The 26,785-nt window shown below is 44.3% G+C and overlaps 1 protein-coding gene across 3 annotated transcripts in view; it reads left to right on the top strand.

Annotated features, from left to right (window-relative positions):
• Positions 1-6,344: 6,344 nt before the first annotated feature.
• PIK3AP1 (phosphoinositide-3-kinase adaptor protein 1) overlaps positions 6,345-26,785 on the top strand; it is a 96,491-nt gene continuing 76,050 nt past the window's right edge. The window contains exons 1-2 of one of the 3 annotated variants that reach the window (XM_081954026.1): positions 6,345-6,719; positions 23,537-23,944. In XM_081954026.1, coding sequence (XP_081810152.1) covers positions 6,704-6,719; positions 23,537-23,944 — 424 coding nt within the window. In that variant the 5' untranslated portion in view covers positions 6,345-6,703. Of the gene's footprint in view, positions 6,720-23,533; positions 23,945-26,785 lie in introns of all 3 variants that reach the window. The other 2 variants (XM_081954025.1, XM_081954027.1) reach the window with 2 other exon arrangements.

The raw sequence follows: 26,785 nt of genomic DNA, 5'->3' as shown, positions 1-26,785 counted from the left end.
TTCTGAATCCAGCCTTTTCCGCGATAGCGAGAGCTCCCTGTGGAGAATCTGCAGCAGCTTCTGAAGAAATCGCTGCTTTCGAAATCTGCTGCATATAATTGCCGGGAAGGGAAGGGCAAGCTGTTGTTGTGGGGTCAGTCTATAGCAGGGTTGTCCAAACTTGGAACTTTAAGACTTGTGGACGTCAACTCCCAGAATTCCCCTGGGTGGGGAATTCTGGGAGTTGAAGTCCACAAGTCTTAAGTTCCCAAGTTTGGACAACTCTGTTCTATAACATCGGGCCCAGATGAGCTTAGAGGAGCTCCCGCCCCAGGACTGCTCCCCCTCCTCCTGCCGCTGAGTTGTGGCCCCTGGATTTCTGGGCCGTTTGTCTTTGGGCGACAGGGAGCACAGGTTCTCCCTAGGCTGGCAGTCCGAGTGTGCAGCCTTCTCTTGCCAACCCATGTTGGCGGCTAAAGTGGCAAGATAAGGAGAGCAAGCAGCGTTATTTCCTCCCTGCTCTTCCCCCACCCACCTGCTCAAGACAAGGAGAGAGGAGGAAGAAGCAGGGTCTCCTGTTACCCAGTCTCTGTGGGCTCAGAGGATTGACAGCAAACGACCCACCCTCTCCTGCTTCTCTCCCCACCTTTCCCCTGCCAGGGAGGCAAAGCTGTGAAAGGATTTTAGATGAACAGAGTTGGAAGGGAACTTGTAGGTCAGGGGCATCTCTGAAGCCGCATGTGGCTCTTTCATGCCTATGCTCTGGCTCCCTGTCGCCAGTCAGCTCCACAATCGATAGGGTTAGGGCAGCGATGGCGAACCATTTTTGGCTCGCGTGCCACAAGTGGGGGGAGCGCGGGGGGGTCGTGTGCGGGCGTGCCGCACCCATAATGCAACGCGCAATCCCCCAGTGCGCATGCGCGCACAACGCGCAACTCCCCCCCATTTTTACATGCTTTTTTTGCCCTCCCCAGGCTCCAGAGGCTTTATAGGAGCCTGGGGAGGGTGAAAAGAGCCTCCCCCCGCCCCCCCGGAGGCCCTCCAGAGGCTTCAGGGAACGCTTAAAACCACTCTCCGAGCAAACCAGAAGTCACTTCCGGTTTGCTCGGAGGGTCGTTTTAAGCGCTCCAAAGGCGTCAGGGAAGCCTCCGGACGGTCCCTGAAGCCTTCGGAGGGCTTAAAACAACCCTCCGAGCAACCCAGAAGTCACTTCCGGTTTGCTCGAAGAGTGGTTTTAAGCATTCCGAAGGCTTCAGGGAAGCCTCCGGACGGTCCCTGAAGCCTCCAGGGGGGCGGGGGGGGCTCTTTTCGCCCTCCCCAGGCTCCTATAAAGCCTCTGGAGCCTGGGGAAGGCGAAAAATAGCTTTTAAAAAGGTGAACTCAGCTGGCCAGCGCGCACATGCACGCTGGCCAGCTGACAGGGCAGCGCCTCGCGTGCCCTGACAAATGGCTCCGGGTGCCACAGGTTCGCCATCACTGGGTTAGGGCTTTTGGTTAGGAAAGACAGAGGAAAAAGGAGGACGCACTAGGAGGGGGTGGGGGAACCGGACTTCCAGTCAGTTCCAAAATTGAACCGGGCTGGGGGGAGGCTTTTAGTTAGGACCTTTGTGGCTCTTTGAGTGTTTAAGGTTGCCAAGCCCTGATTTAGTTCAACCCTCTGCCCAAGCAGGGGACCCTACACCATTTCTGACAAATGGCAGTCCAATCTCTTCTTGAAAACGTCCAGTGATGAAGCTCCCACAACTTCCGAGGCAAGGAAACGGCTCTTTTTCTTGCCAAATTTTCTTCTAGGCAAAAATATCTGTTTCACTGAAAGGGGCCGGATGTAACAGTGTTTCATCAGTAAAGGAGAATATTTTTAGCTCAAGATTTAAATGAGGGGTCTTGGTGCTCTCTGGGCTTCGTTATTTTGTTGCACTGATGTTACCTAGTTTGGGTAATGAAAAGTCTGCAAGAAAACAACCAAGCTCAGAGGTGCTTCAGCCCACAGCAAGCTGTGCACCACAGTGGTTAAAACAGCGGACCTTTTAATCATATTGTAAGGTCCCAAAATGTACTTGAGTTACCACAATGCCAAAGAGAACCAAGAAGAGGCTTGGAAAAAGTAACAGCTTTTATTTCACAAAACAAAATCGCTGGGTGGACAATTTCCCACAGCACACAGGCGGCAAGTATGCAAGGGAAAAACCACACCTAGGGAGAGTGTGATGAACACCTGATACCTGCAGATTACTCAACTCTGCCCCCCTGGCATATTCCTTGTAGCTGTGCCTCTCCGTGCTCTCCTTCGCCAGTGCAGCAAGGAACAAGGGCTGGATTCTTAGCAACACAGGTATTTGTCTAACGGGAAACTGGAAAAAAGTTGATATGACTCCCATCTTCAAAAAAGGGGAAAAAACAGACCCAGGAAACTACAGACCAATCAGCCTAATATCAATACCTGGGAAGATACTGGAAAAGATTTGCAGATTATACTAAGCTGGCAGGAATAGCTAACACCCTAGAACCAATGTTGGCAACCCGCAGATCCAGAGCAGCATGCGGCTCTTTCATTCCCCTGCTGTGGGTCCCTGTTAGTTAGTTAGTTTAGTTTATTTAATTTATAGACCGCCCCCTCTCCCCGTAGGGACTCGGGGCGGTGTACAGACCATTCGTAATCAAAACAATAAAATGACATAAGACATAAGACATGCAACATAAACAACTCACACACACGGTCTGTTATAAAATCCCAAAACCAATTAAATATTAAGAACAATTTTAAAACCCATTAAAACCCCAATATAAAATTTAAAAATTTAAAAAGCCATCCAGGAAGGTTTGAATAGATGTTAAATGCCATTACGATTATGGTTGTAATTAAGCCAGACCTGCTACTCGAAACAGGTGGGTCTTGAGTTTCTTGCGGAAGGAGCGGAGATCAGAGGTGGTTCTAATATCGGGGGGGAGGTCGTTCCAGAGGGTTGGGCCCATCACAGAGAAGGCCCTACTCCTAGGCACCGCCCGCCCGCACTGTTGGCTGAGCCCACCACTAGCTGGCCCCACCCCTTGTCTTCCCCTCCCAGTCATTCCTCGCCTGCCCTGAGAAGGTAAGGGCAATGGCAGGGGATGGAGACTCACTCCATAGTCCAGAGCAGGAGTGAAGCCCCCCTGTATTTGTCCCATCTCGCAGGCATTTCTTCAGGCCCTTGTTGGTGCTATGTGCACCTCGGTAGTTCGGGGAGACGTGTGACTTGCTCTCTGCCCCGAGATACTGGCCTGGCCTTGCTGTGGCTGATGCTCTCGCCACCTCCATAGCCTGCCCACTGGTCTCACAGCACAGTTAAATTTAGTGTGCTTCACAATGGGAAGATGGTGTTCCCTCCTCCTCCTGGAGCCTATTACGATGCAGAGCATTGGCCACAGCCAGTCCGAGCCAGTGTCTCAGAGTGGGGAGCTTCTCAGGGCACGTGGGAAGTGACTGGGAGGGGAGGATGAGGGGTGGGGCCTGCCAGTGCTGGGTTCAGCTGACAGGGAACTACAACAGCGAGGTGAAAGAGCTTCATTTAACTGGGAACCTGAAATGACTCTTGATTTAAATCATATGGTAAAAAGCACCCAAAGAAGAAGAAAGAGCAACATCGGGGGGGGGGGGGGAAACCAACCCTCGCCTGTTTTTGGAAATGGCTCAAGAGGGAAAACACACACACACATAAGAGAGGGGGGAGAAAGAGAGGGAGAGAAACAGAGACAGAGACAGAGGGAGAAAGATGAGAAAAAGAAAGAGATTAGTTAGAGAAAGACAGGGAGAACAAGAGAGAGAAATGAGAGAGAGACAGAAAAAGACACAAACACACACACAGAGACAGATGTGGCTAGTCTAGTGAAGAGAAGGACCAGGGAGACATGATAGCAATGTTCCAATATTTGAGGGGCTGCCACAGAGAGGAAGGGCTCAAGCTGTTTTCCAAGGCACCCGAAGGCCAGACAAGAAATAATGAATGGAAACTGATCAAGGAGAGATTCAATCTAGAAATAAGGAGAAATTTTCTGACCGTGAGAACAATCAACCAATGGAACAGCTTGTCTTCGGAAGTTGTGGGAGCTTCAACCGTGGAAGCTTTCAAGAAGAGATTGGACTGCCATTTGTCAAAAATTGTGTAGGGTCTCCTGCTTGGGCAGGGGGTTGGACTACATGACCTACAAGGTCCCTGTCAACTTTGTTAATCTGTAATCTGTAAAAATGAATTGGATATTTTAATGAGTGGTAATGATGAACATATTATTGCTAAAGTCTACACAATGTTATTGAATATAATTCTGGGTGATTCAGTGGGCAAGGAACTTTGGATATAATGTAATGCTTGAACAATGGGAGAATACATGGAAGAAAGGGTTAAAATGTACATTAAATTATAACCTAAAAGAAAACTTCCATAAGATGATGTATCATTGGCTTTTAACTCCAGATAAGTTGTCAATAATATATAAAGGCATTTCAAGTGAATGTTGAAAACGTAAATGTAAAAGGGGGACTTTTTATCACTTATGGTAATAAAGTGAAGAAATGTTGGAGTAGGATTTGTACCTTAATACAGAAAATCCTTAAAGTGAATATAAACAGAAAACTAGAGACTTTTCTTTTGGGTTTAATGGAAAAAGACGTGGGGGAAAAAATGGAACTTTGATGTTGTACATGTTGACGGCAGCAAAACTATGCCTAGAAAAGGAAGGCCACCTCAATCCCCACAATGGATGAATGACTGCAAAAATCGATGGGAGATAACAGAGGTGGCTAAATTGAATGCTTTGATTAAAGAAAAAAATACAAATCCTTTTATTTCTACTTGGAAACCTCTTCTAGATTTTGAGGTGGAAAAAATGAAACTTTGATATTGAGGTTTATCAATTAGATAGATTTGTAATTATAGAAATGGCTATTTTAAACTATTATGTAAAAGTAAAAAGTTGAGGTTTGATATTAATGCTTATTATATTGCATTGAATGATGTCAGAAGTCAGTGGCTTCTTTTTCCTCTTTTCTTCCCACATTTCTCTTCCTCTTTTCCTTCCCTACTTTTCCTATTATTTACTTTTGTATTTTATTTGTATGCTTCATTATAAACTAATAAAATTGTTATCCTAAATAAATAAATAAATAAAAGTTCCAGTCTCTTCCTACCAATTAAGACGGTTCAGTTGCAGGAGTCATCCCTGCAGCTTTTGCGACTGAACCCATAGAAATGGAGATCTGTGATGGCGAACCTCTGCCACGTGTGCCACAGGTGGCATACGGAGCCATATTTGGTGCCACACAAACCGTCAGCTCTGGTGCGCATTCTGATTTTTTTGCCCTTCCGGAGGACCAGAGGAGGCTGTTTTCGCTCTCCCCAGGCTTCAGGAAAGCCTCTGGAGGCTGGGGAGGGTGAAAAACGCCCCCAACAGGCCAACCAGAAGTTCATTCCTGACTTCCAGTTGGGCCATTGGCCATTTTGCCCTCCCCAGGCTTCAGGAAAGCCCCCGGAGCCTCGCGAGGGATCGTGCACACACGATGTGTGCATGCATGGGGTGGCAGGGAGGTTGAGTGGGCACACACGTGCAATAGTGCGCACACATGAATTTTGGCACACTGTAAGAAAAAGGTTCGCCATCACTGCTATAGATAGTCCAAAATGTGGTGGCTCCAGTTGGTTATGAGTACTCTTGAGGCACCTTTAAAAGTATCTAATTTGAGAGCTGCACTGATTGCCAGTTGATTTTGTGTTGCAGTTCAGGATGCAGGTTGTCATAATTACATTCAGGGTTCAGAGCCTTGATATTTGTGGGACCATTTTCTATGTATAACCTCTATCTGCCAATAGATCTAATATAGCGAGTTCTTCTCTCCTCTCAATCAGATTGCCACCTATAGAATCAAGTGAAACTTTTCTTCTCAGTATTACAGCTGACACTGAGTTGCCTGCACCCTTCCTCGGCTTTTTTTAACAAGGCCTCGGTGCCAGGGCAGCTATTACTACTCCTCTGGATGAGTAATACTTTAACTGTTGCAATGTTTGATTATATTTATAATTCCTTTATATTAGGATTTTAGCTCTAATCTTTGATGATTAAAACTAATTACTTTAACTCTTATTATGAATTTGGGAAGCTGCACCCTGCTCAGAGTTGGTAAAGTAGATTAACTACAACTGTCTATAAGCACTGTAAGTAAAAATAACTAGTGTTTATTTAGCAATTATCTTTCCTCACTTTGCATACAGCGCACTAAATTACAACACTGAGATTGGTGCTTTGCCACTTATTTTGCATACAGTCTTGTACAGAAGCTCGCAAGCTGCGCCTCAAGAGCGGCAGCTAAGAATCCCACTCCCCCCCGGATAGGCGCCTTCCCCATCTTCACAGAGGTTCGTGGGCTTCACGCAACTTCCCGAAGCCTGCTGAGGGGGCCCATTTGCCCATCTGGGCTGCGCCGAGCGAATCACCTGCGGCCGGCGGGCGCGGCTGACCCAGGGGGCTCCGTTCGCCTAGTCGTGGGAACTCCGCCCGGGGCCGGCCGTAGCTTCTCTACCGGCGCAGAGAAAGGGGAAGGGAAAGGGAGGAAGTGGTCGCCGCCCTCAGCCGGCCGGTTCTCGCCGAGGCGCCAGAACCGTCTCCCCACAAGCGCCGGAAGGAGGCTGGGGCAGGACCTCCGGCTGACTTGCCGGCCATAAGGAGGCAGCTCGGCTTGTCCGAGGTGAAGCTTGGGATGGCCGCCGCCCCAGGTAAGGAAGGCGAACTCGGAGGCCGGAGAAAGAGTCCCTCTTCCCAGCCGTGGACAGCAGCAGCAGCGCCTGCCGCTCCGTTGCCCCCCTTTTCATTTCGGTCGTTTCGGTAGCGGAAGAAGCGGAGCGAGGAACTTCTACTTCTCTTGCCTCGCTGACGCCCGATTCTGGCTCGCTCAAGTGGACGAAGAGCGTCCGGCCAAAAGCCTCTGAGGGCGGCCAAGAAAGGCGGCGCGTGGCGGACAAACTTGCCGCGTTCCCACGACGATCTAAACTTTTCCGATTTTCGTTGACAAGAGATCGGCGCTAATAGAGGTTCTAGAGGCTGGGCTAGTAGCCCTTCTGCTAGCGGATGCTCTAAAACAGGGGTGTCCAAACTTGGGAACTTTAAGACTTGTGGACTTCAACTCCCAGAATTCAAGTTTGGACATCCCTGCTCTAAAAGAAAGCAGGGGCTGGGTGTCTGGCGCAGCTTTAGACACCGTTCCTGTGCATATTTGTTTTGTGTTTTTTAAATGGGAAAATTACCCAATAAGCCTCGCACTTTTATCAGCGAAACTTATTGGTGATTAGAAGCCCCTTATGGGCTTTTTGTCTAAAACAGAAAAATATGAACATAGGCTTTCTGATTTTGATTATTACATAGGATAGATGATAGAAAATGTGTAATTTTATAATATGTGTTTTTATTTATTGTACGCCGCCCCGAGTCCCTTTGTGGAGAGGGAGCGGCTAACAAATTTAATAAATAAATAAATAAAATAAATAAATAAATAGAAAGGAAAGAATTATGCTGTAATTATGGAGTAAGAGATAAATTTATAATTGAACTTGTAACTGCTTTAAAAAAGATTGGAAGTCACTTCTTTATCTTTTTTCTTTTCTATTTTTCTTTTAATCCCCTTCCCCCTTTCTTGCACGTTTTTCTTTCTATTTGATTTCTTTCTTTTTCTTACACTTTTTATATAAGCTTGTTTTAGTTTTTATCTTCCTTCATAGATATATAAAGGGACTTGTTGCCAAAACAACTTTGCACATAATACAGTAATATAAAGCGAGTACCACTTGATGCTGTTAGTTTGCCCTAAGGCAGTGTTTCTCAACCTTGGCAACTTTAAGTCCTGTGGACTTCAATTCCCAGATTCTGCCCTAAGGAGTCATCTAGCTGGATTCACACTGCAAAATGAGCCAGAAAAGGACCATATTTTAGCCCAGCTTCTTAACTGAAGCCTATGCATATAGTTAATTTATGGTTCATCTAGAATGATATAAAAAAGGCTGAGTGAATCATAGTTGAGGGGTAATCTCTTTTTTCTGAATTACAGATGTATGTCTCTTTTTTCTGAATTACAGATGTATTTTACCTGAATTCTTGTATAGCCAGACTGTTAAAAGTTGGGCAGCTGAGTTATCCCACAACATACTGGCTTCTGAAACTGATTGAGCTACAAATCAGATGTTCAATGTCTTTTCTTGTCTATATATTTGCTTGACAATTGTTGAGATTATTTAGAGAGTCTTCAAATTGTCAGCGCTTCAAATCTCCTAACTGCCTTTTTGCTTCTTCCATATAAATTCCAAAATTAGATAGGATTACAATCTATTTAGAAAGTTGCTTAGATATACCGCATTACAGCAGCCATTGCATGGCTGATTGGAATTGCATGGAATGCACGGAATTTAACACTGCTAAATTAAAAGCTACAAACATGCAATTTGAAATATATTTTTAATGTTTGTTAATTGCATTATATTATTTTCCCTGTTCTTTATTTTACAATGTATGTATTGTAAATAACTTGGCCACCTACCTAGAGCAAAAGTTATTATATATATTAGAAACTAAATAAGGTAACCAAGATATATTATCATGTGCAAATTGGACTATGCCGCTGTCAAATCAGCAGTTTTAAGTACCCCTAAATCTGCTAAAGATTGTAGCCAAAAAATACAAGTACGGTAAGTTTCTCTTCCGTTTTTTAATTTAAACTTCTGCATGGATAATGTTCAAAGAGGGAACTCATGCACGACCCTTCAAGGGGCTTTTTGAATTGTTCTGACGTAACAGTTTCATTTTCCCCAAAGCTAAAAGCAGAGGAAGTGCAGTTCTACGGAGACATGAACTCTGTCTAAATTCTGGAATAGATTAAATAATCAGTCTGTGAAGATTTGGAAAACAAGACATTGTTTGACCACCATTGATTTGTTAAGAATAAATCATTTTAAACCAGAGAGCCAGTTTGGTGTAGTGATTAAGGTATCAGGCTAGAGACTGGGAAACCATGAGTTATAGTTCAGCCTTTGGCATGGCCAGTTGGGTGACCTTGGGCCAGTCACTTTCTCTCAGCCCTAGGAAGAAGGCAATGGCAAAAACCTTGTCAAGAAAACTGTAGGGTCTTGTCCAGACAGTTTCCAATCATTTGGACATGATTAAACAGGGGGAAAAAATCTAAATCAACTTGATCTCTTCCTTTGATAGAACAGTTTAGCTGACAGTAATAATGCAGTGGGCTGCACTTTGACTTCAGCAAAGCTTTTGACAAATTTCCCCTGAAATTCTGGTAAAGAAGATAACTGAATATGAGCTGAATGGTATTTCCATTCAATAGATATAGAATTGGTTGAACCATCATACCCAAAGAATAATGGCTCCATGTCAAGTTGGACAGAGATATCAAATGACATTCTGTAGGAATCTGCTTTAGGTCCTATACATCAGGGGTCCCAAACCCTCAGATTGTGGAGTGGTAGCGATCTGTGGCTTGTTGGGAACTAGACTGCACAAGCAGCGGGTGAGTGCACAAAGCTTCATTTGCACATGCAGGGGATCTAGGTCCTCTTCTCCCCGATGCTGACACCACTGATACAATACAATACAATACAATAGTAGAGTTGGAAGGGACCTTGGAGGTCTTCTAGTCCAACCCCCTGCCTAGGCAGGAAACCCTATACCGTTTCAGACAAATAGCTATCCAACATCTTCTTAAAGACTTCCAGTGTTGGGGCATTCACAACTTCTGGAGGCAAGCTGTTCCACTGATTAATTGTTCTAACTGTCAGGAAATTTCTCCTCAGTTCTAAATTGCTTCTCTCCTTGATTAGTTTCCACCCATTGCTTCTTGTTCTACCCTCAGGTGCCTTGGAGAATAGTTTGACTCCCTCTTTTTTGTGGCAATCCCTGAGATATTGGAACACTGCTATCATGTCTCCCCTAGTCCTTCTTTCTCTTAAGCTAAACATACCCAGTTCCTGCAACCGTTTTTCGTATGTTTTAGTCTCCAGTCCCCTAATCATCTTTGTTGCTCTTCTCTGCACTCTTTCTAGAGTCTCCACATCTTTTTTACATCATGGTGACCAGAACTGAATGCAGTATTCCAAGTGTGGCCTTACCAAGGCATTACAAAGTGGTATTAACACTTCACGTGATCTTGATTCTATCCCTCTGTTGATGCAGCCTAGGACTGTGTTGGCTTTTTTGGCATCTGCTGCACACTGCTGGCTCATATTTAAATGGTTGTCCACTAGGACTCCAAGATCCCTTTCACAGTTACTACTACTGAGCAAGGTATCACCTATACTGTACCTGTGCATTCCATTTTTGTTGCCTAAATGTAGAACCTTACTCTTTTCACCATTGAATTTCATTTTATTAGATAGTGCCCAATGTTCAAGTTTGTCAAGATCCTTCTGTATCTTAAGCCTATCTTCTGGAGTGTTGGCTATTCCTGCCAGCTTGGTGTCATTTGCAAATTTGATGAGTTCCCCATTTATTCCCTCATCCAAATCATTGATGAAGATGTTGAAGAGTAGTGGGCCTAAAACAGAGCCTTGGGGTACTCCGCTGCATACTTCCCTCCATGTAGATGCAGTTCCATTGAGAACTACACGTTGAGTGCGGTTGGTCAGCCAGTTACGAATCCATCTGGTGGTGATGCTGTCTAACCCACATTCTTCTACTTTATCTAGTAGTAGGTTATGGTCTACCTTATCAAAAGCCTTACTGAAGTCCAAGTAAACTATATCGACGACATTCCTCTGGTCCACTAATTTTGTCACAAGAATGCAATAAGATTAGTCTGGCATGATCTGTTTTTGACAAATCCATGTTGGCTTTTGGCTATTACTTTGTTTGCTTCTAGGTGTTTGCAGATTTGTTGCTTGATTATTTTTTCCAGAATCTTTCCTGGTATTGAGGTCAGGCTGATCGGTCTGTAGTTTCCTGGATCTAATTTTTTCCCTTTTTTGAAGATGGGAACCACATCAGCTCTTTTCCAGCCCTCTGGTAGTTCCCCGGTGCTCCAGAATCTCTGAAAGATATAGTTCAGTGGTTCTGAAATCTCGTCTGCCTGTTTCTTCAGAACCCTGGGGTATAATCCATCCGGTCCTGGTGATTTGAACTCGTCTAGGGTAGACAGGTGCTCACTTACCATTTTCTTCCCTATTTCAATTTGTGTTCCTAATCTGATTTTTGTGGTGCTGCTTTTGATAGGTTGGACTGTTTTATCCCTTTGTGTAGAGACAGATGCAAAACATGAGTTAAATAGTTCTGCTTTCTCCCTGTTGCTTGTCACCTTCTTGCCACTTTCTCCTAGCAATGGACCAATTGTTTCCTTAACTTTTTTCTTGTTTTCGTTGCCAAACCAGTTCATGGAGCTAAAATGGTTGGGGCTGCTGTACAGTTCAATATATTTATGTTGAGGGATTAGAAAATATTATCAGAGCTGTAAATAACCCAAAGTTAGGAGACATAGAAAATCTCTGAGAGAACAGTTATCAAGATTCAGAAAATTTTTGGAAAAAAATGTTTTTTTCCCAAAGGAGATTATTAACAGATATGTCTAACTTTATTTCTAAATTAATATATTTGGATTTATCTGACAGATAAATTCACAAATGTCTCCAAGAACAGTTATATTGCATTTAGATCCGTTTGTACTAACATTTGCAAAATTAAAACATGTATAGTTCTATAAAATGGTTAAGGATTAGCATTGGAAATTCCAGTCCCAATTAGGTTTGTTAAGTGAAGACCATCTGTTCTGCTGATAGCAGTGGTGGAATTCAAATAATTTAACAACCGGTTCTCTGCCCTAATGACTGGCTGGGTAGGCATGGCTGGGTGGTCATGTGACTGGGTAGGTGTGGCCAACTCAACGTCACTCACGTTGAGGGGCGCCTGGCCTTGTCTGGCCTCTCCTCGCCCCTCCCCTCCCAGCCACTCCTCGCCTCATCCGGCCTCTCCTCACTGTGTGCTCAGCCTTCTAAATAAGCACAACATAGAAGGTTTTCATCTTAGGAAATAAACCCAATCAACATCTCTCTCTCCACCAAAACAGGGTGGCTCCATGTCTTTTCAAGCGCATCCTCCCTTCCAAATGATTCTGTGTATAAGATGAGCAATGCACATTGAACTGATCGGGAGGAGGAGGAGGAGGGCAGGATTTGAGCTATGAGCAGGTGTGAGTGACCAGTTTGGAGCAACTGGGCACTGTACAAGCAGCGCCCTGACCCGAGTGTGGGAGTGCCCGGAGATTTATCAGAGTTCACCATCTCAAAGGGTAAAAGCAACCGAGCAGCTGCATCCAGGCACTTCGCCACCATTTCTCCCTTGGCCTTAATTAGGGCTGAGGATGGCGAGAGATACATCTGGACTCCCAGCAGCAATGCCCCCTCCACTTGGACGAATAGAGCCCAGGCAACTTCCTCCTCACGACCATCGGCAGCCTCTCATAAGAGAAAGGCCAGGACCAAAGCCTAGAAAACCTAGGAGGCTGCCCCATCTGCCGCTCTGCATGAAATGTCGGGTGAGGCGAGGAGTGGCTGGGAGGGGAGGGGCGAGGCATGCTATTCGGCAGGTTCGCCAAACTCCATAAAAAATTAGCTACCGGTTCTACTGAACCAGTGTGAACTGGCTGAATCACACCACTGGTTGATAGTTTCCTGAACACTATTGAACGCCCATTGATTGGAACATTACTTTTGTTGAACTAGCTGTAAGAGCTAAAGGATATATATAATGAATATAGTTTCTGGATATGATGATTAATACGTTAAAGGTGAAAAAGAAGATTAAAAAAAGATCTAAACTGATTTTAGTAGTGGGCTAAAATGAATAGGGTGGAATATAACAGGAAGAAGTGTCAACTTCTATATCTAAATAGGAAAAATAAAAGGTACAAAAGTATGGGAGAACTTGTTTTAGCAGTAGTATATATGAAAAGGTTTTTGTCAACTACAGCTACAAATTAGATGTAGTACTGTGTGCAGCTGCTACAAAGGCAAATGTTATCTTGAAGTGAGGGTGGAGTTGATTTAAATCAAATTGATTTAAATCAAAATTTAATTCATGATTCAAATCACTTGTGAAAAGGCTTGATTTAAATCAACTCGATTTAATTCATAATTTTTAAAGAGCACACTTGACGCGTACTGTGCGCGCATGGACAGTACAATAAAAATTGTTCTGTGCATGCGCAGAAGCAAAAAACAAGATGGCAGCTCTCCCCAGTTTATTCCACTTGGAATAGTTTCAGTTTCTGGTCTTCCCCTACCATCTGTTGCAGAGGTGGTATTCAACAGGTTCTGACCAGTTCTGGAGAACTGCTAGCGGAAAGTTTGAGTAGTTCGGAGAACCGGTAAATACCACCTCTGATTGGCCCCTCCCCCATCTATTCTCTGCCTCCCGAGTCCCAGTTGATTGGGAGGAAATGGGGATTTTGCACTAACCTTCCCCTTGAGTTGGGAGGGAATAGAGATTTTACAGTATCATTCCCCTGCCAAACCCACCAAGCCATGCCCACAGGGCTGGTAGTAACAAATGTTGAATCCCACCACGGGATCTGTTGGCTTCCTCCTGCCTTCACCCCCAGGGTTCATGGCAGTCTGGCATCACCAACGAAGCAATGTGTCAAAGTAGGATGGTAGCACTGACATTCTGCCATCCTTACAATGAAAGGCTAATCCTAGGAGGGAGAAAAAGAGAAAATAAATGAGAGGTTAATGGAATATTTCAATGGGGGTATTTGCCATGGAATTTTGGAAGGAGACTTGGGGCTTGCACATGTTGCAGATTGAAACTCTCAGTCTCAGAGGGTGGAAAGTCCTTCCATAGGAGTTTGCCCTATGAAGGTGAAAGTCAAGAATGTCTTTGATCTCAAAGCGTTGTTTTTCTTCAATGAGGTTTGGTGTTGGAGGTGGGTTCACTGCAGGGTGCAAAGGAGATGTAGTCTCCGACTTTAATAAGCTGCAGTGGAAAACAGGATGGATGTGCCTGAGGGTTTTTGGCAGTGTTAATTGAACTGTGACTGGGTTAATAACTCAGCAAATGGAGAATGGGCCAATATACGGGCCCTATTTTTTAAAGTGCAACAATTTGGTGGAGAGGTAGACTTTCTTTTCCATTTAAAAGTCTTTTTGCTGAGAACATTTTTCATCTAGAGATTTTTTTGTAGGTTTTTTGTGTGTCTTCTTGCACCTTGTGCACACCAGGCCAGATGGTTTGTAGGGATTTAATTCATTCTGCCAGTAAGGTGATTTGGATATTCAGGATAGTTCTCCACAAAATCTTGGCTGGTCGCCATGCAGAATAGTGTGAGTCTGGTACTGCTATGAACTGCGTTGTTATATGCAACGTCTGCAAATGGGAGGAGATTGGACCAGTTGTCTTGGTGGTAATTGATGTAACATCTAAGGTACTGCTGCAGCAGGCCATTCATATGTTCACAGGTTCCATTCATTTGGGGGTGATGCGAGGAGCTAAGCTCCTGAGTGTCCCCAAAAGCTTGAGAAACTCTTGCCAGAAGTGTCAGGTCAATTGGGCACCTCTGTCTGAGATGATCTGGTTGGAGACCCTGTGAAGCCTGTAGATATGCTGCATAAAGAGTTTTGCTAGAGTACATGCAGAAGGTATTTTGCAGCAAGACACAAAGTGTACTTGTTTAGAGAAGAGCTCGGTAACAATCCAGATCAGCATGTTCCCAGAGCTTTCTGGCAGTTCAACAATAAAATTCATGGAGATTTCCTTCCAGGGTGCCATGGGTGTGCCAGGGTGGCCTTTTTCCGCTGCATACAATGGGCACCCAGCAACACATCACCCTATGTCCTTCTTCATGTAGGGCCACCAGAACTGATGTTTTATTAAGTGGACAGATTGGAGAAACCCGAAGTGTCCCACAGGTTCTGAGTCTTGGCTTCACTGTAGGATGGGTAGCTGTTGGCTTTTGGGCATGTAGAATCAATTTCCCATGCAAGTGAGCCATTGTACAATTGATGGTGGACAAACCAATCATCCCTGGTTAAGGATGTTTTTGGTGCTTGTACAAGATCGTCAGCCCCTTGGTCTGTGCTCTTGTGGCAAGGGCTGCCAGCTGGATGGAGGGTATGACTGAGTTAACAGCATTCTCTTTAGTGCTGTTGTACTAAGGCAGCTTGTAGAGGGAATCCGCCAAAAAATTCTTTATCCTGGTTAAATAATGTAGGGTGAAATTGAAATGATTAAAATACTGCACCCACTGTACTTGTTTCGGAGATAGCTTTCGGGGTGTTTTTAACACCTCTAGGTTCTTATGGTCTGTGCACACTTTGAAAATTGTCTTGCTATCTTCCAAAAAGTGCTTCCAGGTGAGAAGTACCCCTTACACTGCATAGGCTTTCTTTTTCCAGACTGCCCACCTGTGCTCTGCATCTGTGAGCTTTTGGGAGGTGTAGGCACATGGTTGCAGAATTCCTTCTTTATTTTTCTGGAGAACAGCCCCCACTGCTACATTATAGGCATCAGTCTGGATGACAAAAGACAGATTAGGATTTGGGTGCTTAAGGATGGGTTTGGCAATGAACAAGCGCTTAAATTTCTCAAAGGCTGCTTGGAATTCTGTAGACCACTTAAGTGGTTTCACTCCATTTAGATTTCCCCTCCATGCTTGTTTTCAGGAGATTGGTGATCAGAAGGGCTATTTGGGCGAAGGATGGGATAAACTGCCAGTAAAAGTTAGTGAAGCATTTGCTTCCAGATACATGGGGTTTCCCATTCTAGTATGGTTTTTACTTTCTCAGGGTCTATTTCTACTCCTTTGTGTGAAATCCAGTAGTCTATTTTAGTTTTATGGAATTTGTACTTGGAGAGCTCTGTGACAGTTACACATAAGTATTACTATTATTAGTAATGCATTACACATCAGTAATACTATTACTAGTATTTACAGTATTACTCTGATAGTTACAATATTGCTCTGATAGTCTGTATAAATCAAAATGTCATCTAAGTAGATTAGGACCCCTATTAATACATGAAGGTTGATATGATATAGTTGGAATAACAGAAATTTGGTGGGATTTAATCCATGACAGGAACATACTGATAGAAGGATACAAATTCTTCAAAAAAAAAACCATACCCCATAAAAGAGGAGGTGGAGTTGCATTGTATGTAAAGGACCACTATATTGCTACAGAAATGCATGAAACCAAAGATAAAAACCTCCTAGAGTGCGTATGGGTCAATATCAAAGAAAAAGAAGAATGACATTGCCATAGATGTATACTATAGGCCACCCAATCGAATAGAAAAAATAGATGTCCTTTTCGCTAACCAATTAAGAAACTTATGTAGGAAACACACTACAATAGTTATGGGGGATTTCAATTACCCTGATATCAATTGGAAGACTAATTCTGCACCAAGTGAGAAATCAAATAAGTTTTTCACCAACCAAGCTGACAAAAAGGTAGAGGAGGAAACTAGAGGGACAGCCGTACTGGACTTAATTTTACAAACAGAGAAGAAATATAGAGTGAGTTGAAACTGCAGGAACCTTGGGTGAGAGTGACCATGTCATGCTAGAATTCAACATAACAGAAACACAGTATAATGATACCAGAGCCTTAGATTTTAAAAGAGCTGATTTTAATAAACTCAGAGAGAACTTGGGAAAGATTCCTTGGATGAAAATCTTAAATGGGAAAACAACTGAAGAATCTTGGGAAACTCTGAAAAATATGATCATAAAAGCCCATACCAGCACAATACCACTGAGAAAGAAAAGCAAGAAATCCAAGAAGAAACCAGCATGTCTGCACAGAGATCTCTCTGACAAATTGAAAGACAAAAAAGGCAAGTACAAAAAATGGAAAGAAAGACACACAACTAAGGCAGAATATCAGCAAATAACCAGAATCTGCAAAGATGAAGTCAGGAAAGCAAAGGCAGAATGAACAAAGACTTGCAACAAAAGTCAAAGATAATAAAAAAAAAGTTTCTTCCAACATATAAATAACAAGAACAAAATCAAGGAAACAGTTGGTCCACTAAAGAGAAAATATGGCAAGGAAGTAACAGGCAACAGAGAGAAAGCAGAGCTGCTCAACTCATTCTTTGCATTGGTCTTCATGCAAAAAGAAACTATAGACCAGCCTACCAAAAACATAACTGTAAAAGACAGACTAGAAACAAAAGTTAAAATAAGCAAAAAAAAATAGTAAGAGAACACCTGTCTGATCTTGATGAATACAAATCATCGGGACCAGATAGATTACATCCCAGAGTTCTAAAGGACCTGGCAGATGTCATCTCAGAACCACTGTACCACATATTTTAAAAAACCTGGAGCACTGGGAATGGAAAAGAGCTGATATGGCTCCCATCTTCAAAAAAGGGGAAAAACAGACTCAGGAAACTACAGATCAAACAGCCTAACATCAATACCTTGGAAGATACTGGAAAAGATAATTTAAAAAACCAGATATGCCAACATCTAGAAACGAGTAAAGTAATAACTAGCAGTCAGCATGGGTTTGTTAAAAACAGATCATGCCAAACCAATCTTATTTCATTCTTCAACATAGTGACTAAATCAGTAGACCAGCAAAATACTGTGGACATAACATACTTAGACTTCAGCAAGGCATTCAACAAAATAGACCACAACCTAGTTCTTAAGCTAGAAAAAAGTATGTTAGATAGCATCACTACCACTACAAATCCAGATAGATTTGTAACTAGCTGACAAACTGTACTCAACAAGTAGTCCTTAATGGGTCTATGTCTACATGGAGGGAAGTAAGCAGTGGGGTACCACAAGGTTCCATCATAGGCCCAGTACTCTTCAACTTAGATGAGGAAATAGAAGGGGAACTTAACCAAATTTGCTGATGATACTAAGCTGGCAGGAATAGCTAAACCCCTAGAACGTGTGTTGACAATTCGCAGCCCCAGAGCCACATGCGGCTCTTTTGTTCCCCTGCTGTGACTCCCTGTCAGTTGAACCCACCACTGGCTGGCCCCGCCCCTTGCCCTCCCTTCCCGGTCACTCCTTGCCTGCCCTGAGAAGGTAAGATAGAGACTCGCTCCATAGTCCAGAGCAGGAGCAAAGCGCCCCTGTACTTACCCCATGTCACACGCACTTCTTCCACCCCTTTTGAGTGTTGCGCACAGCTCAGTCGCTCGGGAAGATACACTACTTGTTCTCTGCCCTGAGACACTGGCTTGGCCCGGCTGTGGCCAATGCCACTGTTCTTGCCACCTCCATAGCCTGCCTGCTGCTCTCCCAGCACAATTAAATTTAGTGTGCTTCACAATGGGGGAGATGGCATTCCTCCTCCTCCTGGAGCCCATTATGATGTGAAGCATTGGCTGCAGTCAGTCTGGACCAGTGTCTCAGGGCGGAGAGATTCTCAGGACAGATGAGAAGTAACTGGGAGGGGATGATGAGGGGCAGAGGCAGCCAATAGTGAATTTAGCTAACAGGGAACTACAGCAGGAAGATGAAAGAGCTTCATTTATCTAGAAACCTGAAATGATTCTTGATTTAAATCATATGGTAAAAAGCACCCAAAGAAGAAAGAACATCATCTGCCAAAAACAACAACCCCAACCTGTTTTTGGAAAGGGTTCAAGAGCGACCACACACACACACACAAGAGAGAGAGAGAGACAGAAAGAAAAAGAAAGAGACAGAGAGGATGAAAGAGAGAGAGAGGTTTGTGTGAGAGAGTGAAAGGGAGAGAGACAGAGGGAGAAAGACACACAGACACACAGAGATACCTTCCCCCCCCCCCCAAAAAAAAGAAAACACCAGGAGCCGCAAAACCTGGGTAGACATGGCTGGGGGTAATGTAACTGGGTCGGAGTGAGTGATGTGGAGTTGGCCATGCCCACCCAGGTTTTGTGGCTCCCGGTGTTTTCTTTTCGCTGGGAAATGGGTCCAAATAGCTCTTTGAGTGTTTAAGGTTGCAGACTCCTGCCCTAGAAGATAGGCTCAAGAACCAGATGGATCTTAACAGACTTGAACACTGGATCCTATCTAATAAAATGAAATTCAATGTAGAGAAAAGTAAAGTGTTACACTTAGGCAAGAAAAAACAAAGGTACATATATACACTGGGTGAAACCAGGCTTTATAGCAGTAACTGTGAGAGGGATCTTGGAGTCTTAGTGGACAACCAGCTAAATATGAGCCAGCAGTGTGCAGTGGCAGCCAAAAAAGCCAATGCAATCCTAAATTGCATTAATTGAGGGATACAATTAAGATCAAGTGAGGCACTAATACCATTCTATAAAGCCACAGCTAGAATCCTGCATCCAGTTTTGGTCACCACACTATAAAAAAGATATTGAGACTCTAGAAAAAGTGCAGAGAAGAGCAACCAGGATGATGAGGGGACTGGAGGCTAAAGCATACAATGAACAGTTACAGGAACTGGGCATGGCTAGTCCAGTGAAGAAAAGGACCAAGGGAGACGTGATAGCAGTCATCCAATATTTGAGGGGCTGCCACAGAGAGGAGGGGGTCAAGCTATTTTCCAAGGCACCTGAAGGTCAGACAAGGAATAATAGATGGAAACTGAACAAGGAGAGATTCAGCCTAGAAATAAGGAGGAACTTTCTGACAGTGAGAGCAATCAACCAATGGAACAGAAGTTGCCTTTGGAAGCTGTGGGAGCTTCATCACTGCAGGTTTTCAAGAAGAGATTGGACTGCCATTTGTCAGACATGGTCTAGGGTCACTTGCCTGGGTGGGGGGTTTGGACTAGATGACCTAAAAGGTCCCTTCCAACTCTGTTAATGTGTAATCTGTATATGTGTTCGTGCAAAAGCTCTTTAATCAGTTGCATCAATATGTCAGGAGCCCCCTGCAGCCCAAACTGGAGGACTCAGAATTGGAAACATGCCGGGGGGCAATTAAATGTGGTTTTCCTTTCATCCTCTTTGATGCACAATTGATAATAAGCTTTTCTCAAGTCCAGTTTGATAAAAAAAATGCTTTGCTAGATGGGCTAACGTGTCCTTCATTGGCAGTAGGGGATATACATTTTCTACACAGATCACATTGAGCCATGATAATCCATGGATATATGAAGGGAGCCGTCTTTTCCCAGAATAGCATGGGAACCATCATGTGCGACTTTGTGGGTTGAGTAAAACTCCTGGCTAAGTTCTTATCTATGATCACCTCAGTTCCTCAGCTCTCTTAATGTCATAGAGTAGAGGTTGGGTTTGGGTAATTTGGCCCCAGGTAGAATTTTAATGATGCAATTTGAGGACTAGTGGAGTAGAAGCACATCTGAATCCTGTTCAAGTCCCAATACTCTCTTGGGATTAGCAAAGTGAGATTTCTCTGCTTGCATGCTATTGCTGCGCTTTCCCCTTTCACTTTCCTAATTGGCAGTGAATGGTTGGCTCCTTGCCGTCCTTTTTAAGCTCCTGTGGATACCGAGGCTCAGCAATCAGCTGCCCGATGACATTCTTTACCACACTGAAAGCATCAGGCCCTGCAGCAGCGAGGGCTGGCATTTTGTTTTCCTAGTTTTGAATGTTCTCATTTGGGGGACTGGAATAATCATCGCTATTCTGGATTGGTATCTGCATGGTGCTTGGCCAATTCGATTTCCACTTTATCTGCCAGGACATACTACCCTTGGCCTCCACCTGGACAGACAAGAGTAGAACACTTTGTTGGCCAACCTCTCATGGGAGCACTCTATCAGCATGCCCTGGGGCCAATCTGCCAGTTTGCTGGCCAGGCTCTGGAACTCTTGAATGTAGGCTGTGACGGGTTCTCTTTCATGCTTGAGGATTTTGGCCTGGTTCATACCTTCCGGTCAGCAACTGGGTCTTCGAACCGCTTCCTTAAGGCAGCCATGAATCTATTGAACTGGAATGGTGTCATCATCATGGAGGACTACCAGCCACTGTGTGGCTTCCTCCTCGAAGGCCATGTTGATGTACAGCACTTTGGCCAGGTTGTTCAGTAGGTCTGCCCCATACTCTTCCATGTAATTCCACAATTGGGTTAGGAGGAAGGCTAGCTATTTTGCATCTCCATTGAATTTCACTCCTAGCACCAATGGACTCCCCTCTTTCCAGGACAGTGGCTTGTGTTGGTGGTGGAGCTGGTCAGGCAACTGCTGGCTGGGCTGCTGCCCCCTGGATCTGCTGTGCCGGTGGTGGATCTGGCCACTTCAGAAGGGATTGAGTTCTCAGCTTGTCAAAAGCATCCTCAGAAAATCAATTGCCTGCTTAAGCACCATCATGTGGAGATAGGGTTCAACCGGTATGGGCTCAATTGCCTCTGTGGAGCGCCAGGCTTGGGATCGGCTCCTGTGGCTAAGAGTTACTCTGGGGGAGGTTTATCCCAATCCTCCAATCTCCTGACTGATCGACCACCAGGCTTTCAGTTGGGAGCTTGCTTCTAGGGGGTATCTCTGCTTCTTCTAGCCCAGTGGTGGGCAACCTTTTTTTTCAACTGAGCCAAATCTCGCCAAAACCACGATTGAAATTTATTTTGAGAGCCACATTTTTAAAACCGAAAATACATAGGATGGTACACTGTTTTTAGTTTCAATAAACTCTGGCATTTGAAGCACGCAAGTCTTAAAGCTGTCAAGTTACAAGATCCTTGCATCCCTAACCCTTTAGGAAAAAAACCCCAAGGGGTCTTCAAACCTGACAGCTTTAAGACTTGTGGACTTCAACTCCCAAAATTCCTCCTCCAGTCATGTTGGCTCAGGAACTCTGGCATTGAAGCATGCAAGTCTTAAAGCTGTCAAGTTGCAAGACCCTCGCACCCCCAAACCTTTAGAAAAAAAAAACCCCAGGGTCTTCAGACCTGACAGCTTGAAGACTTGTGGACTTCAACTCCCAGAATTCTGAGAATTGAAGTCCACCAGTCTTAAAACAGCCAACTTTGCAGACCTCTGTGTTAGCCCAAAGCCTGGCGCTGGGCGGGCCTTGCTCCCCCATTGGTGGAGCCCCAAGAAGCGAGGAGGGAGAAAAAGAGACGGAGGCCAAGGAGCTTCCCCCCCGCCCCCTCCCAGCAAAAATCTAACCAGGGAGCCGGGCGGGCAGTAGCAAATTAGCCGATCACGCTGCGTGGGCAGTAGCGAATTAAGTAGCCCCTTTCCCTTTTTTCTTTTCGACCCACAATGATTAGGGAGGATCCTGAAGTCGGGCGGGGACGAGAAGCGTGGAGGGAGAAAAAGAGACGGAGGCCAAGGAGCTTCCCCCCCGCCCCCTCCCAGCAAAAATCTAACCGGGGAGCTGGGCGGGCAGTAGCAAATTAGCCGATCACGCCGCATGGGCAGTAGCAAATTAACCGATCACGCGGCGTGATCGGCTAATTTGCTACTGCCCGCCCGGCTCCCCGGTTAGATTTTTGCTGGGAGGGGGCGGGGGGAAGCTCCTTAGCCTCCGTTTCTTTTTCTGCCTCCTCGCTTCTCGTCCCCGCCCGACTTCAGGATCCTCCCTAATCATTGTGGGTCGAAAAGAAAAAAGGGAAAGGGGCGCTTGTTTTGAAGTGCCCGAGAGGAGGGAGGGGAGCGGGCGCCCGGCACACAGAAGAGCCGCATTAAAATGTGTAAAGAGCCGCATGTGGCTCGCGAGCCGCGGCTTGCCGACCACTGTTCTAGCCCCACTGTCCCTCAGTTTCCAAGTGGCTGACACCCCCCCCCCCCAGGTCTTCATGATCTGACATATCTTGCACGATCTCCATTGTAGAGTTGATTCTCTGACTAGATTGTTACTGCCGATTTGGCTTAATGTTGGACTTGTCCCAACTCATTCATTAGGAAGAAAGAGCCTTCGACTGCATCAGTGGTGGGATAGGACCGGTACGCCCCAGTACGGGTGTACCGGTGTCTGATGGGAGCACCAGATACTGTTCCGGTACAGTGCTCTGGAGAGCCTACCCACCCACCTGCCTGGCCTCCTTATTTGAGCCGATCGGGGCTTTCACGCACACCGCCAAGCAGCTGGAGCGTTGTGGGTGGTAAACACACATGTGTGCACTGCACGTGTGCACGTGGTGGATGCTAGGCCCTGTTGCAGTGTACCGGTTGCAATGGGATCCGGAACCCGCCACTGGACTGCATTCATAGTAAAAGGTATACTTTACTAGAGCCAAGCAGTTACAAGTTAGGAAAAAGCCAGTTCTGAGGTTTGCATATGAAAAATGCCATACTGTCCCCTTTCCCAGGTCCTTCCCCCACAGTATCACTCTGGTGCCCAATTGGATTCAAACTAATTGTTTTGATAACAGTTCTGATACTTGTCAGCCTCCGCGATGGTCCACATTCCATTCCCATGCTAGTGGCCTTGGGGTCAGCCAGCCGATGTCTCTGGCAGGCACTCAGAGTAGTTACGATTTCTGGTCTTCCCCTCCTATCTGTTGGCCCTCTCTCTCCCCACCCCACCCCCTGGATTAATGGCAATCTTGCATCAGCAGAGCAGTGTTGGGGTGAAGCACAATGGCTGCACTGACATTTGATTCAATTAGTATAGCTTACAATCCCATTTGTAAGATCAAATTTATTTTATTTTTCAGCAGAACAACCCTCTGATGCTTGCAATGTGCTGATTGTATATGGAAAAGATGCTGATGAATGGTGTCAGTATCTTCAGGATCTCTTGCAATCATGCCAAAAGATTCACAGCTATAAAGTGGAGAGTGGAGCTTCTATTTCCATGGAGGAAAAGGTTTTCTTCAGGAACAGCAAGTGTATAATTATTCTACTGTCATCAGAATTGGTACAGAGCTTCTGTATTCCTGCTGTACTTCAGAGTCTGCAAAATGTTCTACAACCTCCATCAAAAGTGGTGAAATTTTTCTGTGGTGTTTCAGCATGTGAGGATTACGATGAATTTTTCCAAGACTGGTCTCAATGGAAAGAGCTTACTTATGATGATGAACCAGAGGCCTATGTTGATGCAGTCATAAAAGTTATTTCAGAAGCAGGTAAGGTGCTGTCTTTTTTTTTAATGTCTCTACTCTCCATTCTGGGTATGGCTTTACTCTGCATTGTATAGTAACTTTTTTTTTTGTGAGCTGCCCAGAATCTATTAGATTTAGATGGTATCTAAATCAAATCAAAAATTAAATAAATTAGTTAATTAACTGTTTAATTTGAGATTTTCTCCAGGCTATCATGATGCATTATTTTCTAAACCTTCCTTGAAAAAACGGATTGCACTTTTTGGTATTCAAAATATTTAACATTGCACGCAACTATAAAATCAAATACTGATGCCTTTTTTCCTTGTTTCATGTTATAAATCTGAGATATACAGGTAGTCTTCGATTTATGACCACAATTGAGCCCAACATTTCTGTTCCTAAGTGAAACACTTGTTAAGTAAATTTGACCCATTTTACGACTTTTCTTTTCACAGTTGTTAAGTGAATCATTGCATTTGTTAAGTGAATAACATGGTTGTGAAGTGAATTTGCATCCCCATTGACTTTGCCCATCAGAAGGTCACAAAAAGGGATCACATGACCTTGGGATACTTCATAAATATGAATCAGTTGACAAGCATCAGAATTTTGAATATGTGGCCATGGAGATGCTGCAATGGTCATAAGTGTGAAAAATGATCATAAGTCCCTTTTTTTAGTCCTGTCACTAAAGGAACTGTTGTAAGTTGAGGACTACCTGTAGTTTGGTGTAGTGGTAAATATATCAGGCTAGAAACCAGGAAACCTGAGTTCAAGTCCCACCTTAAGCACAAAGCCGAGGTGATCTTGGGTCAGCCTCTCTCTCTGCCAACCCAGTTGCAAGCCACTTCTGAAAATATTTGCCAAGAAATCTGAAAGGACGTGTCTCCAGGCATTGTGCATGAATTGAATGGACATAATTGAATGGAAGAAAAAAAATGTTATAAATATATTTGACTGCAGAGGAGAAAAGTGCAAGTGACTGGGGCCAATGTCAGTGGCTACAGGGGTGTCAAACTGGCGGCCCGCGGGCCAGACGCATCACGTGCAGGCCATGCCCACCCTGGCTCTGCAAAGGCAAAAAATGGTGTGATGCATCATGTGATGAGGTCGAGTTTGACACCCGTGATTTAATAGCATGAAAATTTGTTAAATTAGATGCTTCATCAGGCTATCAATATTATATGTCTACAAAATTATGTAAGTACAGAGTTCCAGAAGGACAACCATCACTGCAGCCCTCAACCGATCTGGGCTTTATGACAGAGCGTCTAGACAGAAGCCTCTCCTCAATGCAAGACAAGAAAGCCCTCTTGGAATTTGAAAAAAATAAAACATCTGGTGGACTGTGAAGAACAAGATTCTCTGGTCTGATTAAACTAAGATTGAACTGTTTGGTTTCAATTCCAAATCTTATGCTTGGAGGAAATCAGGCACCACTCATCACCTGCCCAATATCATCCCAACATGGGGTGAGACTAGGAGATTTAAAAAAAAATGTACAGATAAATAAATACCTAAACTTCTCTTTTCACTTTATCATTATGGGTTACTGAGTATAGATTAATGACAAAAAATGAATTTCAACTGTGGAATCAGGCTGCAGCAAAACAAAATTGACAAAAATGAAGAAGGTCTGAATACTTTCTGAATGCACCGTAACTGCTAAATAATTAATGTGTTCTATAGGATTTTTGTTGTAGTTGCTTTTGGGCTACAAAGAGCTCTTTCCAGAGGTGGGTTGTGCATATGAGTAGCTCCATTTGCATGAGTGGTGGGTGAATGTGCAAGTGTGTAAATTTCCAATTTCTTCAGCAATTGGAGTTGTACATGCTCACATACCCCTGCCACACACACTGAACTATATCCCCTCTCCCCTGCTCCCGCTGCCAAGTCAGAAAGGTTGGAGACTGCTGTTTTAACAACTGTATGGGACTGGTCACTACATTACAGAAAAGATGTTGAGACTTTGGAAAAAGGGCAGAGAAGAGCAGCTAAGATGATTAAAGGCTTGAAGAATGGTTGCAGGGACTGGGTATGCCTAGTCTAGAAAAAAGAACGACTAGGCGTGAGATGATAGCATTCTAGTATTTGAGGGGCTACCAGAAAAAAGTGGGGGTGAACTTATTTTCCAATGCATCAGAAAGCAAGCTAAGAAACAATGGATGGAAAGTAATCAACGAGAGAAGCAATCTGGAATTAAGGAGAAACTTCCTAACAGTGAAGACAATTAACCAGTGGAACAGCTTGCCTTCAGAAGTTGTGGTTGCTTCATCACTGGAGGTTTTTAAGAAGAAACTGGACAACCACTTGTCTCAAATTGTATAAGGGTCTCCTGCTTGAGCAGGGGATTGGACTAGCAATAGCACTTCGACTTATATACTATATATATAGTGCTTTTATAGCCCTGTCTAAGCAGTTTTACAGAGTAAGCCTTTTGTCCCCAACAGTCTGGGTCCTCATTTTACCCACCTCGGAAGGATGGAAGGATGAATCAATCTCGAGCCAGTGAGATTTGAACTGTCGAACGTACTGCAGTACTGCACTCTAACCACTGCGCCACCTCGGCTCTTAGAAAACCTCCAAGGTCCATTTCCAGCTCTATTCTGATTGATTGATGTCACTTAACTAAAAATTAGGTTGTCAAGCACCATGGCCATTTCCTGAATGTTTACTGCCTTTGCAGTAAACTGATGGTCACTGATTTTGTAAAATCAGAGTATTATAAGATGCACACATTGGAAGAGAACTTGTAGAATATTTAGCCCAACCCCTTCTTTAGTGTAGGAATTCACTGATATTGCAACCCCAGAAGATGTCCATCCAGCCTTTATTTAAATACATTCAGAGAAGGAGCATTCC

Source organism: Natrix helvetica (genome assembly GCF_964273705.1).
Source record: "Natrix helvetica genome assembly, chromosome: 5".
NCBI classification, from domain to species: Eukaryota; Metazoa; Chordata; class Lepidosauria; order Squamata; family Natricidae; genus Natrix; species Natrix helvetica.
The sequence above is the reverse complement of the archived record's forward strand: the minus strand, read 5'-3'. Positions and strand labels throughout refer to the sequence as shown.